Source organism: Lycorma delicatula, chromosome 1 (assembly GCF_047948215.1).
Source record: "Lycorma delicatula isolate Av1 chromosome 1, ASM4794821v1, whole genome shotgun sequence".
NCBI lineage: Eukaryota > Metazoa > Arthropoda > Insecta > Hemiptera > Fulgoridae > Lycorma > Lycorma delicatula.
The window spans coordinates 294,382,148-294,394,989 of NC_134455.1; the positions used below are offsets into that span (position 1 = coordinate 294,382,148).

A 12,842-nucleotide genomic window follows, 5' to 3' on the forward strand; every position below is an offset into this window, starting at 1 on the left:
CAATTAAAACATTAACATGAAAATATTAATGTGTAAATAATAATAAAGAATAAAAATTAGATACACTTAGAATCTTTAAGTACATATTAGCATTAACTTTTTGATCAGCATTTTTTATCGTATGTTGTATATATGTATATACTCGTGTATATATATATATATATATATATATTTTCTAAAATCGATCCTTTCAAGACCCATTTCACCCTTGTACTAATTCAAATATGTATGATTCAATATGATCCACCCAAGTACAGAAAATAAATATTAAAAAAATGACACCCTATTTTTTCATATGATTACTATAAAAGTATTTTCGCATCTTCAATTGTAGAAAAGTAACCTGCATCTTCACTTTTACATATTGTGTTTTTTTTTTATACTTTGTATTGATTTACATATTAAACATAAAAATTAAAATGAAAAGTTAAAAAAATTAAAATTACATATAAAATATACGTCAAAGGTAAAATAAAACATACTAAAAAAAAAAAAAAATAAATTTAAAAACATACTAGATGTATATGGCTGCTGGTCTCCATGGTGTGAGTGGTAGCATCTCAGCCTTTCACCTGGAGGTCCTGGGTTCAAATCCCGGTCAGGCATGGCATTTTTCACACACGCTACAAAACGTTCATCTCATCCTCTGCAGAAAAAATTCATAATTGCAAATCCGGAGATTAAAAAAATAAAAAAGATGTATATGGCCAGCCGTAGTACTGTACTATTAAATAGAATGTTTTGTAATATCTGTAAAAGTGCTGCTATCTATTGCAGCTTTTATAAGTGCACCCTTGCGGTGTGCGGGAACGTGGTTTCATTCTGCCAGTGGCAGTCCAGATTGTGACTTGGTAATGCCCCCCACACATGGAGTCTCACATGGAAACCATGTGAGACACCACGATGGGACCGGATGGGGTTGCGGGGTTTGTTCCTGGCTCCTGCATGGAGCGGAATGAGGTTACGTTCCCCTTGTTTGGTGACCTAAATTGGTTGACTTATTTGGGTGTAGGTCAGAGTTTCTATGTTGTGTAAAATATAATTTTGATTGCTATGAGTGTAGCACTGATTTAACTTTCAACTCGTTCGTTTTCTGAGGCATTCACAGTCACAAACGATGCTGTCAAATCTGGACTAGGCGCGGGGTTTGCGCTTCTGCAGTTTTGGTCAGTTAGTTTGAGGGAATCATGTTAGGTTGGATGTGAAGGCAAAATTTGATTGTATTTTACTGATGCAAATGCTTGCCAAGCCAGTTACATCTGTAGCATACCGATCGAGGCCTGGCTGATGATTGTGAGATGTAATCGGTTAGAGGGTCTAAAGATGACCTCCGGAACAGAGCGGGTGGTGTGGCGACCAGTAACGTCACAAGGTGGGTGTTGGGATGGGAAGGCATTTACACATCTGTAGCATCCCGATCGAGGCCTGGCTGACGATTATGAGATTTAATTGGTTAGAGGGTTTAAAGACAACTTCTGATAAAGCCCCTCAGGGCTCGGTACAGAGGGGCTGGTGTGGCAACCAGTAACATCACAAGGTGGGTGTCGTTTTCTGAGGCATTCACAGTCACAAACGGTGCTGTCAAATCTGGACTAGGCGTGGGGTTTGCACTTCTGCAGTTTTGGTCAGTTAGTTTGAGGGAATCGTGTTAAGTTAGATGTGAAGATGTCTGTTTGAGGCCTACGTGAAGGCAAAATTTGATTTGTATTTTACTGATGCACCCACCTTGCACAAGGTGGGTGGGATGGGTTGTGCTCTTCTCAAATTCTGTTTGTAAGTTGATCAAGTTGAATACCTGCCTATATTTATATATATAATACTTTTCCAAAATATCTAGATTTTTGTTCTTGTTACTTTTTACCTCTTCTCTTAATTTCTAAATTAGTATTAATATCTGAAATAGAATGTTTATTATTAATGAGGTGATCAGCAACATTAGAGAAACTCAATTTTTTATTTTTATAATGCCTAAAATATTAAAAAAATTTGGCTGCAAAAGATCTATTGGTTTTACCTATATAAATTTCCTCACAATCATTACACTTTATCTTATAAACCCCCACATAAATTATATGAATCAGTTATTATTTATTATTATTATTATTTATTATTGCTTTTTAAATATTTTATTATGTGGTTGTTAGTTTTATATGCAGGTTTAAATTTATTATCATCATAAACTTTAGTTATATTTTCAACAATATTTATGATGATAATAAAAGTTAACATGAAAGTACTTTTGTAGTAAACATGAAAAAATAAGGTGAATGTCATTTTAGTTTATTTATTTTCTGTACTTGGGTGGATTACATTGAATCATACATACATATATTTAAGTTTTTATATGTTGTTTTTAGTAAAAAAAAAAAAGAAAAAATTGCATACAAGAACTGTTTTCTAATTGAATGAACACAGTTTAAATCTCACATATTTATGAATAATACGTCACTAACAAGTAAGAACTTTTAAAATATTACTCAAGTACAAGTGTCGAATTTAACTGTATGAAAACATTCAGTGATCCCAATGGCAGCCATTGAAGACTGTCAAAGTAAAGTTAAAGTCAGGTTAGAATGTAGTAAAGGTTTTTCTTGATGAACATTTACCTTAATTAACACTACCTATACTTAAACTCTATTTAAAAACTGTTTTGTGGTATTTATAGATAAAAATATTCATCTTGAAAATTTATATCATTTTTATATTAAATATGATAAGTTTATGCATTTAATTTAACATTTTTTTCTACTAAATACAGTTATATATAATGTTTCTATTATCAAATACAGAATTTTTTTCTGTGGCATAAAATGTTAAATAGATTATTTCTAAAGATTCTTTTTGAATTAGTTTCCTGTTTGGTGACTGTGCTTCATCAATTTTGAACTAGATAATTAATATATATATATATATATATATATATTTACAAACTGATTTTCTGTTTACTGTGTTATTTTGTTTTCATTGTTGAATGATATTATTCATTCTAGTCTTGTATTACTAGTCATTTTGTTTTACAGAATGTCATCTACTAGTCATTTTTATTTTTTCCTTTATTGCATTATTTAATGCAATAAAGTTACCATTATAACAATGTTACCATTTGTTTGTGTTGAATTTATAATATTAATTTAATTTGTTAATGTAAAGAAGTTTATTCAATTTCCAGTTTGAAACAGAATCTACTTTCTTTATGAACAATGTCTTTGTCAACGCTTTTTGAATTAATAAAAATGATTGTATTAAATCAGTTAAATGAAATAAAATTTTGTTAAAGGTTTTTATTTGGAAATATTTCAGCAGAATTGAAAATTTATTTTCTTTTATTTGTATAGAAATCTTAAAATCTTTGTATATTTATTTGCTTGAACTAAATGTATTTGCTCTGCATATAAATTAATGAATACTCTTTGTATTTAGTAATAAACTGCTAGTTATCTTTTACATATTTTTTTTTAAATTCCATGTCCTACACACCCAAAATTTAAAAAATTACTTTGTCACGCTTATATTCTCACAGAATATTTTATAACTATTTCACATTTAACAAACATTATATACAAGAACAAAGCCTATTTATCAAAATAGTTCTTATCAAAATATATGTATATACAGTCCTAAATATTCAAATAAAACATTAACACATTCTACACTACAGAATTTTACACTAGAACCAACGTTAGTAATCCATAACACTGCTTTAAATACATCATTCAATTCAGTGGAAATAAATGGCAACTATAGAGGAGCCCTTTACCATATCTCAAAGTGCATTTTTGCTAGAAACTGGATCAGGATCAATTAATATACTAAACTATTACCTTAAATTAGTCACAAATAAACATAGGAAAAACATGATGTTAGAATTTTTTTCACACAAATTGTTCTTTCATAATTCGCCAAAAAAAATCACCACAATAACTCTTCTCATTTAGTATCTTATTGTGTTATCTGTCATTCATTGAAAATTATTTCAGTGATGAACTCTTCACCATGAGGTATCTTTTCCTCAAAATGGTTCCAGTCCTCTACTGATGAATTTTAATGTAGTTTTTTCTATTGTCTAAAAAAGTAGATATTTATAGCGTATAACCAAAAACAATTTGCACCTGAACACAACTTGGGTATATGAGAGGGTCATTCAAATATAAACTGAACTTTTACCATGTAGACTAAAGAAGAGCAGTGAATGTGGTTGGGTGCTGTAGGTAGTTAGTTGGGTATCTGTGGAGGGGAGCTACTAGCCAGCCATGTATGGAGATCATGTTCCCAAGTCAGTAGCAGAAGGTACCATCATACATTGTGCAATGAATCATAATCTGATTTCTTGCCAATAAAAATGTCAAATCCTCTGAAATTTTGACTCTGTTCTGGGCACAATTCAGAGATTTTGCCCTGTCATAAACTCAATTGTTTGATTGGTCCAAAAAAATTTGAAATGGCTGTGATGCAGTGGAGAACAAAAATCACAAATGTTGTTCGCAGATCAGCATCAGTGATAACATTCAGGCTGTTTGTGACATTGTGAAAGGTAATCGATGCTGAAATTGCATCAGAGATGGGCATAAGTGTTGGGAGTGTGTGTACAGTGTTTTCAAATACTCCTGAATAAAGCATTGTCGGCAAGGTGGGTTCCACATCTTCTCACTGAGGCACAGAGAAATATTCAGAAAGACATCTGTCAGCGGCTACTGAATAGCTTTGAGAAAGGAGAGGTATTTTTAGATCATACTGTAACTTGTGATGAAAAACATGGGTCCATTACTACACTGTGGAAAGCAGGAGAACAAGAGTGGAGTGGTGGAAAAGTAGAAAGGGGCACCCCAACAAGGCCAAGAAATGCTTGTCGGCTGGAAAAGTTTTGACAACTGTGTTTTGGGACTCATATGTGTGCTTCTGAATGAACGAAGGACATTAAATGCAGCATAATACTAATAGTTGTTGGATGATGTCGAACCTGCTTATTGCACCAAACAATTCTAGCAACTAATTTGCAACATCCTCCAAAACAACACATGGCCATACACAGCAGCTCAGACTCACAATAAACTCACTAAAATTAATTTGGACACCCACCATACAGTCCAAACTTGTCACCTTGTGATTTCCACATGTTTGGTATGCTGAAAGAAGTTTTAGGAGAGAAAGATTTGAAGACAATGCTGCAGTTGAGCATTATGTGTGCAAGTGGTTGTTGGGGCAATCTTCTTGTTTTTTTGATGAGCAGATTAGGAGGCTGTCTGTCCAATGGAGAAAATGTATTTCTTAAAGAATTTCTTATGTAGAAAAATAAGGTAATTTATTTGTAACTTTATCTAATGTCAGTAAAGCTATGTAAACAAATTTCACTTTATATTTGAATGACCTATGTAACATTAACCAAATGTAAACATTTGGGTGAGCATCATCATCAAGTGGGGATCATAACATACATCCTATCAGTTGCCTAGAAATACTGGACATTAGCAAGGTGAATAAATATAAAAGAGAAAAAAACAATCTGAAATAAAATTTAGAGTATTTCTGATTTTCCTTTCAGTATATGATTTCTTGCTGCATCATTATCAACTGTTTCACCTGAAGAAATAATGCCCTAAGGCCATTTTGAAAAAAAATAAGTAGAACCGAACATTTTGAAGCGGCATTGAACATCTTAAAAACTGAGAATGAAATCTTAAATGATCAATCAACTGATCTGTAGAGGTGATGTATTTATAAATTTAGGAAGAAAAAAAAAGCATTGTCATTAAAAAACTTTCTCTTACATCATTTTGTTTTTTTTTAACAACATTTACTTTATTTTTTCACAGCATGATTTGATAATTTGTACTAATCTGGCCTTTGTATGTCCCTTTTTAAATTTATTCATTTGCTTTCAGTTTTGTGCTAAATAAGAGCATTTACACCTTCCCTAGTTGTGTTTTTAAACTTTATCTGTTGACATAATTCTTTAAGTGCTATACTGGGTGATGCTTTTAACATTTGAAATTAATTTTAATGACTGTATTTATATGAGTAATTGACTAATAGAAGTACATTTTATCCTTTATGATTGATTTATTGTGAAAAGTAGATGATGGTCTTAGCTGTCAGTGCAACATGAAAATAAAACCCGTACATAACATTTGGTCAACTTAGTCAAAAAACTTACAAAAATTTCACCTCATTCAGTAAAACCTTTATTTAAGTATGTACATATATGTTATACTATTTAAAAATATTTTACCAAAAAGTAATAGTTGCATAAAAAATGGAACATATACAAAAACAATTTCTGATATCAATTGTTGGGAGAAAACCTATTCATCTCAATATTATTTGAAACATGATAAAACCTTTACTACTCTAAAATATTTATTTAAAATTTTTTAAATAAAAATTAATGGTATGAGAAACATGTAATTGTTGGTGATTAATTGCATCAATAAAAATAACCAGTATGGAGGGAGCACCTCCGTATAAACAAAAACAATCATAAAAGGATTAATTTTTATTTTCAAAAATTAAAAAGAAATAAAACACTATGTCACAAGAAGATTAATAAATCACTGGTAATGAATGCCCTAGCTTTTTTACTGAGAAAAATGGTAGATTATTTCATAGAATACGTAAAAGCAATTTGTTCATATTAATTCACTTTAAAACTATGTGACACATAATAACAGGATACCATAAGAACACAAAATTTAAATTATTAAATACACATAAAAGATTAAAACTGAGTTCAGAATATACAAAACACAAGGTCACTTACAGTTTAATAATTTTCTAAAATTCAAATTGTAAATCTTATTTTCATGATAGAAATAAGTTTAAAAATTGGCTCTTTTTTATTTTTTTTTTTTATTGTATATAATATGGTAGCACTACAGCTTTTCATTTTAAGTTCTTTAAACTTTAGCCCTTAAATACAAAAGTACATAGAGAATGCTTAGCATCATAAAGAAATGTCTCTTCTAATAAAGAACCAGTAATACCACATAAGTTTATTTAATGTTTATATTGTATTGATAATATTGAACATCTTGATTTATGTGTTGTGGTGACAGATGCAATCATTATTAATGTAATATGATTCATTTATTGAATTATTTTGACAGTATAAGATATTTTATTGCAAAGCAATATATTCAGTAAAAATTCTCTACAATCACAGTGTTGCAGCAACTTATAGTACGTAATAGTGCAAAAGATTTATTAAAATGACGTGTAAATTATATCAATTGTATGTAAACAACCAGGATAAAGTTTGAGACAACATTCTTTTTCAGCAAATGGCTTACTTCAGGTGGTTTCAAATAATTATTGATCCTCCATTAATTTAGGAGTAATTACAGTTTGACACATGTTGTAAGGTGTATCGTGGTTCAGATCCTGAGTCTGTTGTTTATATAAACAGAAATACCAATTATTGTTTATTATTAAGATTTTTTTCATTTCTTAAAACATATTCTACATGATTTATAAAACCTATTCATCTTCATTAATATTTTTATTTTATTTTTCTTATTTTTAGTCTTTTTAACACCTAATACATAAAAATTTGTACATACAATTTTTTCATTAAAACAAATGAAATAAATGCAATAGTGAATTGTCTGTAATAGTGAGAATAACATAGAATGGTCAATAACAGATTAAACTTCTTTTATATAAATAAATCAGTAATGGAAATGAAAAAATATCAATTATTATGGATGTTAATAACATTTTCTTTTATGTTTGAAGTAAATTCATACATAGATTTTTCTTCTTTCCCACTTAATACTGTATAAATTTATTTTTTAAATATAAACAAAATTATAAAATTGAAGTTATTAAAATTTTCTGTTATAAAGCATTATTTTAGCATTTGATAAATTCGATAGCATTATGGTAATCAGCCTGTGTTTGTTTTTGTTTTGCTGTATTTACTTCTTGAAAAGTCATATTTACCTAGCAGTTATTTAATATACTTTGACTTGCCTGTGTTAAGAAAATATTCTCTTAAAATTTAACAAGTTAGTTTTTTCAGCAATGGATCATAACACGAAAAAACATGGTTTATGTAGATATTTTTTATGTACTTTTTTGTGATTGTGTCACTTTATTAGTATATTTTTAATCAACTTTACTAAATATAAAAAAAATAATTTTTTAATTAATATTGCAAAAGAGTGAAGCATTTAGGGTTACAATATTTGTAATCCTGAAATTATCATAATAAAAAAAATTGAATTTTTCTTATAGCCTTAAAAATATGAGGTATATCCTCCCTACTTTTCTAATCAAAAATAAGATATTTTTATAAGTTAATAATAAATAGTGATTCATTATTAAATTGTTTATGAAATCTTCTACTTTAAATATTTTATAAGTCGCTTATCTCATGTATAGTTTCATATAAAATATTTTCTCATGATTAGTAATAAAAAAAATTATAAAATCTTGTGAACCTGAATTCTAGATGTTTATTGAAATAGAGTAATAGATTGCAAGATAAATTTGGAAGCTTTTACCACTATTGGATTCTGAGCCAATTCATCCCCTTCCTTCAACAGTGAAATTTCATTGTACCTAACAGCCCTACATTGCTCAAAGCAGTTGTTATTACATTGTAATTATGGCGCTTTATTTACATATAAATTTACTTTTGTGTCATTGAAATCTAAATTGATCTCTACATTATTCGATTTTAATGGGTGTTTCAAAAAGGACCCTAAAATTAAGAAGTAGAAGTCATGCACAGGTAAAATTTATTTCTCCCTACAAGAGAAATGTAAAATCCTCTTGTACGTAAAATTCTTTCACCTACTGTACTCAAGGTACAAGGCTTGTAACAGTTGGAATGTCCTTCTTATGCACTAGTGCTATACCAGTATAAATTCGTCTCTACTGTCTTAACTATGTCGTTTTCCAAGGACAAACATTTGTTTATTATTGAGACTTATTGCATGTATAAATCTTATGAACGAGTGAAAAACAAGTTTTAAATAGAATTTCCCAATTCCTCAGTTCCTATTAAGTCGACAATATCATGTTTGATTAATACATTTTGTGAGACTGAGAGTGTATATAATAGGAAAAGCACAGGTCGACCGTCACTGCTAACATTAGAAGTTCTGGAGGATGTGGTAGAACATTTGACACACTCACCCAGAAGGTTATCTTCACAGGCTGGGCTTTCACTATCTACAGCTTTCAGATCTACTAAAAAATTACAATTGCATGCTTATTGCATAGGTGTTGTTCAAGAACTGAAAGAAGTAGACTACAGAAAATGTTTACAGTATTGTCATTGGTTTCGTTCTCTTGTTGATGAAAACGGTATTGAAATTTTGGATTGTGTTTATTTCAGCGATGGCATGGTTTCACTTGGATAGCTACATTAACAACCAAAACTGCCAAATGTGGAGCGCTAAAAAATCTTAAATGTATCATGAACAAGCATGTAAAATTTATGTTTGGTGTGCGATATCCCGGTGTTGTGTAACAGGGCCTTGATTTTTTGACAATTCTGTAAATGGTGTGGTTTATCACAGCTTAAACATTTTATTGCCATATTAGATTTACATGAACAAGAATGTTAGTTCCAGCAGGATAATGCAATGTACCAAACTGCTAATGAAACACTGGATATGTTATGGGAACTTTTTGGCCTTTGTTTGATGTCAGAAGAGTTGTGGCCTTCAAGATCCACAGATCTTACACCAGCAGACATTTTCCTTTGGGAGTATTTAAAAAATAGTTTTTTAAAACAATTCTCATACATTTGACGAATTGAAGACTAACATTGAAAGTGAAATTTCAAACATTATGAAAAATGGCTGCAAATGTTATGAAACATGTACGAACCTGCTTTGGAATTACAGGAAATCATTTTGGACATTTAATGTAAATTTATTAAAGGTAATTTGAATATTTTTGTATAAGTATTTTTTTACCATCAATGTTTTTGTGATAAATTCACATTGTCAAACAAAGGGTTTTTTTTTTAAACCCGTTAGTATTTAGTAGTTTCTATATACTAACATGTCATGCTCATGTACAGGGTTAGTGTATATGGTTGTAATTACCTTTATAATACATAATGATATTGTAAATATTGTGAGTTAACTTATTTTTGCTTTAATAACTTTGCAGATGAATATCAATGAAGCAACTGATATGGAAATTGAAGGTAGACAGTTAGCTGGACAGCCTTTAGCAGATTTCTTACAACAGTTGGAAGACTACTCACCTACTGTAAGTTAATAATTCAATTTCTAGTATATCCTGAAATTGTTAATTATATTATAAGCTATTTTCAAAACAATTTAGCAATTATTCTAGTAAAACCGGACTGAAAAAAGTATATAAAAGGAATGTAGAAGGGTCATTGAATTTTTTGTTTAACGTTGTAGTTTTACTCACTATGATGATTCCTATAAAGGACAGTAGCATGCAAATTATTCGAAACTCAGAGAATCTTTTGTTTATTCTATGCTATGGCTACACTGCTTGCCATAAGTTGTCTGTGTAATGTGAGGTTATTGATCTTTAGTTTGTTACCTCATATATGCCTAATTTAATATCGGCAGGTGATAACGGTAGCAATGATGTGAGCTGGTGCACAGTATACGGACACACTGATACAAGCATCATTACTGTCATACAGTTCTCCCACCATAGCGGCGCTGCAGCCCCACCACTCTCAGGCTCCAATAAAAGAGCATGCATGAGAATGAATTTTCAATTCATCGTCGACCACCACCTGCAGAACATTAAGAAGAAGAATAAGTTCCCTGGCTGGCTCAACGTGGGACCTCCCAGCGGATGCCAACATTCCCGCTGGAAGAGCAGACCGGCCATCCCGCCAAGGGAGCCACTGGACACAAATGCTACCTTCCTGCTCCAGCTCACTAGGCTTCAATCACCCTGGTTGGCAGACTCAACAGCAGTAGGCCCAGTGTAGGGTTGCTCAGGGAGAACTACCTCGGCTGTGCCGGCAAAGGATGATTGACACCAATCTAACACTGCGGGGCTCTGGCGGCCACCACTGCCACACTGTAGTAGGGACCTGACTGCCACACTGAGGAGGATGAGGAGTTGAGCCGCAACTCCCCAACTTTACCAGAGGCCAGCTTCCAGACCCAACAGCTCTTCTCAGAGCTAACACAAAAAACTGTCCTTTTCAGGACCACCACAAGGTTATGAATTATGAGCTGTCGAAGCCAATCGATGACAAAAACGGCCCTTTTCAGGGCTACCATAAGGTTAGTAAGTGCCACATGCCGTCAAATCTGTTCAGTGAAAAGTTGTTTAGCAATTTTTCAAAATTGTGCAGTAAATTAGATACAACCTCTAGTTTTTTAAAAGCATATTCAATTACGTTTTGTAAAGGAGAATTTATGATAACAAACTTCCCACCATCTTTCACACTTGTCGTAAGAGTTTTTGTAATTAATGAATGAAATGAAAATTTTCTTACGGAGCTAATTAATTTGTTTTAACTGTAGTTATTACTAGGTACATTGAGTAATTTTTTTTTGATTTGAGATTGAATAAATGTTTATATATATATAAATATATATATATATAGAATACTCATCAAGTATCATAAGTCCAAAAGCTCTGTGTAGTGGGAAAACAGAATAAAATGTGATCTACAAGATTGATTCAATTATAAATCGTAATTTTTGGTGGACAGATGAAGAGCTGTGAATGTGTTAGAATGCTGTGGGTAGTAAGTTGGGGGTATGTGTAAGGGAGCAACCAGCCAGTCATGCCTGTAAGTCACGTTTCCCATGTAGTAGAACAGTAGCAGAACATGAGCAGGAGGTACTATTTTCCATTGCGCAACAAATTATAATCCAATTTTTCATCAACGAAGATGTCAAATCTTCGGAAATCTTGACTCAAAACTCCAGGCACAGTTTGAAGATGCTACCCTGTCAAAAACTGAAATGTTTGGGCCAAAAATTTTAAAGTGGCTGTGATCCACTAGAGAACAAAAGTCATGAACATCATCCGCAGACCAGTGTCTATGATGAAAACCATTCAGGCCGTTCATGACCTTGTGGAAGGTTGCTGCTGCATAACCATTGCTGAATTGCTTTAGAGATTTGCATAAGTGTGGTAGTGTGCATACAGTGTTGTCAAACACTCTTGAGTACAACAAAGTGTCGGCGAGGTGGATTCCACGGCACAGAAAAATGACCAGAAAGAAGACACCTGTCAGTGCTTCTGAATCAGTTTGAGGAAGAAAGAGAGACATTTTTGGACCATATTGTGACTTGCAATGAAACATGGGTACACCACTACACTTCAGAAAATAAGAGAACAAATATGGAGTGGTGGAAAAGTAGGTACTACTACTTTTTCATCAACATATTACTAATAGTTGTTGGATGATGTCGGGGCTGCTTCTTGCAACAAACAATGCTGGCAACTGGATTTGCAACATCCTTCTCCATGACAACATACGACCATATACAGCAACTCAAACTCATAATAAACTCACTAAAATTCATTGGACACCTCTTGTACACCCACCATACATTCCATACTTGTTACCGTGTGATTTCCTTATGTTTGGTGTGCTGAAAGAAGTTTTAGGAGACGAAAGATTTGAAGATAAGCAGCAGTCATGCATTACATGCACAATTGGTTGTTGGGGGCAGCCATCTTGTTTCTTTTATGAGGGGATCAGGAAGCTGCCTACCCGATTGAGAAAATGTTTTCTTTAGAAGGAAACTATTTTTAAAAATAAGGTAATTTATTTGTAATTTTATCTATTATCAATAAAACTATGTAAAAAAATTTTGCTTTTTATTTGAATGACCCTTGTATATTTTCTACTACAATAACAGCCTAATAACTAT

At 31.7% G+C, this 12,842-nt stretch overlaps 1 protein-coding gene across 2 annotated transcripts in view; it reads left to right on the forward strand.

Moving 5' to 3' along the window:
* LOC142332952 (transcription initiation factor TFIID subunit 10-like) overlaps positions 1-12,842 on the forward strand; it is a 42,306-nt gene that overhangs the window by 20,436 nt on the left and 9,028 nt on the right. Inside the window, exons 2-3 of one of the 2 annotated variants that reach the window (XM_075379681.1) lie at positions 5,540-5,703; positions 10,123-10,224. In XM_075379681.1, coding sequence (XP_075235796.1) covers positions 10,123-10,224 — 102 coding nt within the window. In that variant the 5' untranslated portion in view covers positions 5,540-5,703. The remainder of the gene's footprint in view (positions 1-5,539; positions 5,704-10,122; positions 10,225-12,842) is intronic. The other variant, XM_075379673.1, reaches the window with a different exon arrangement.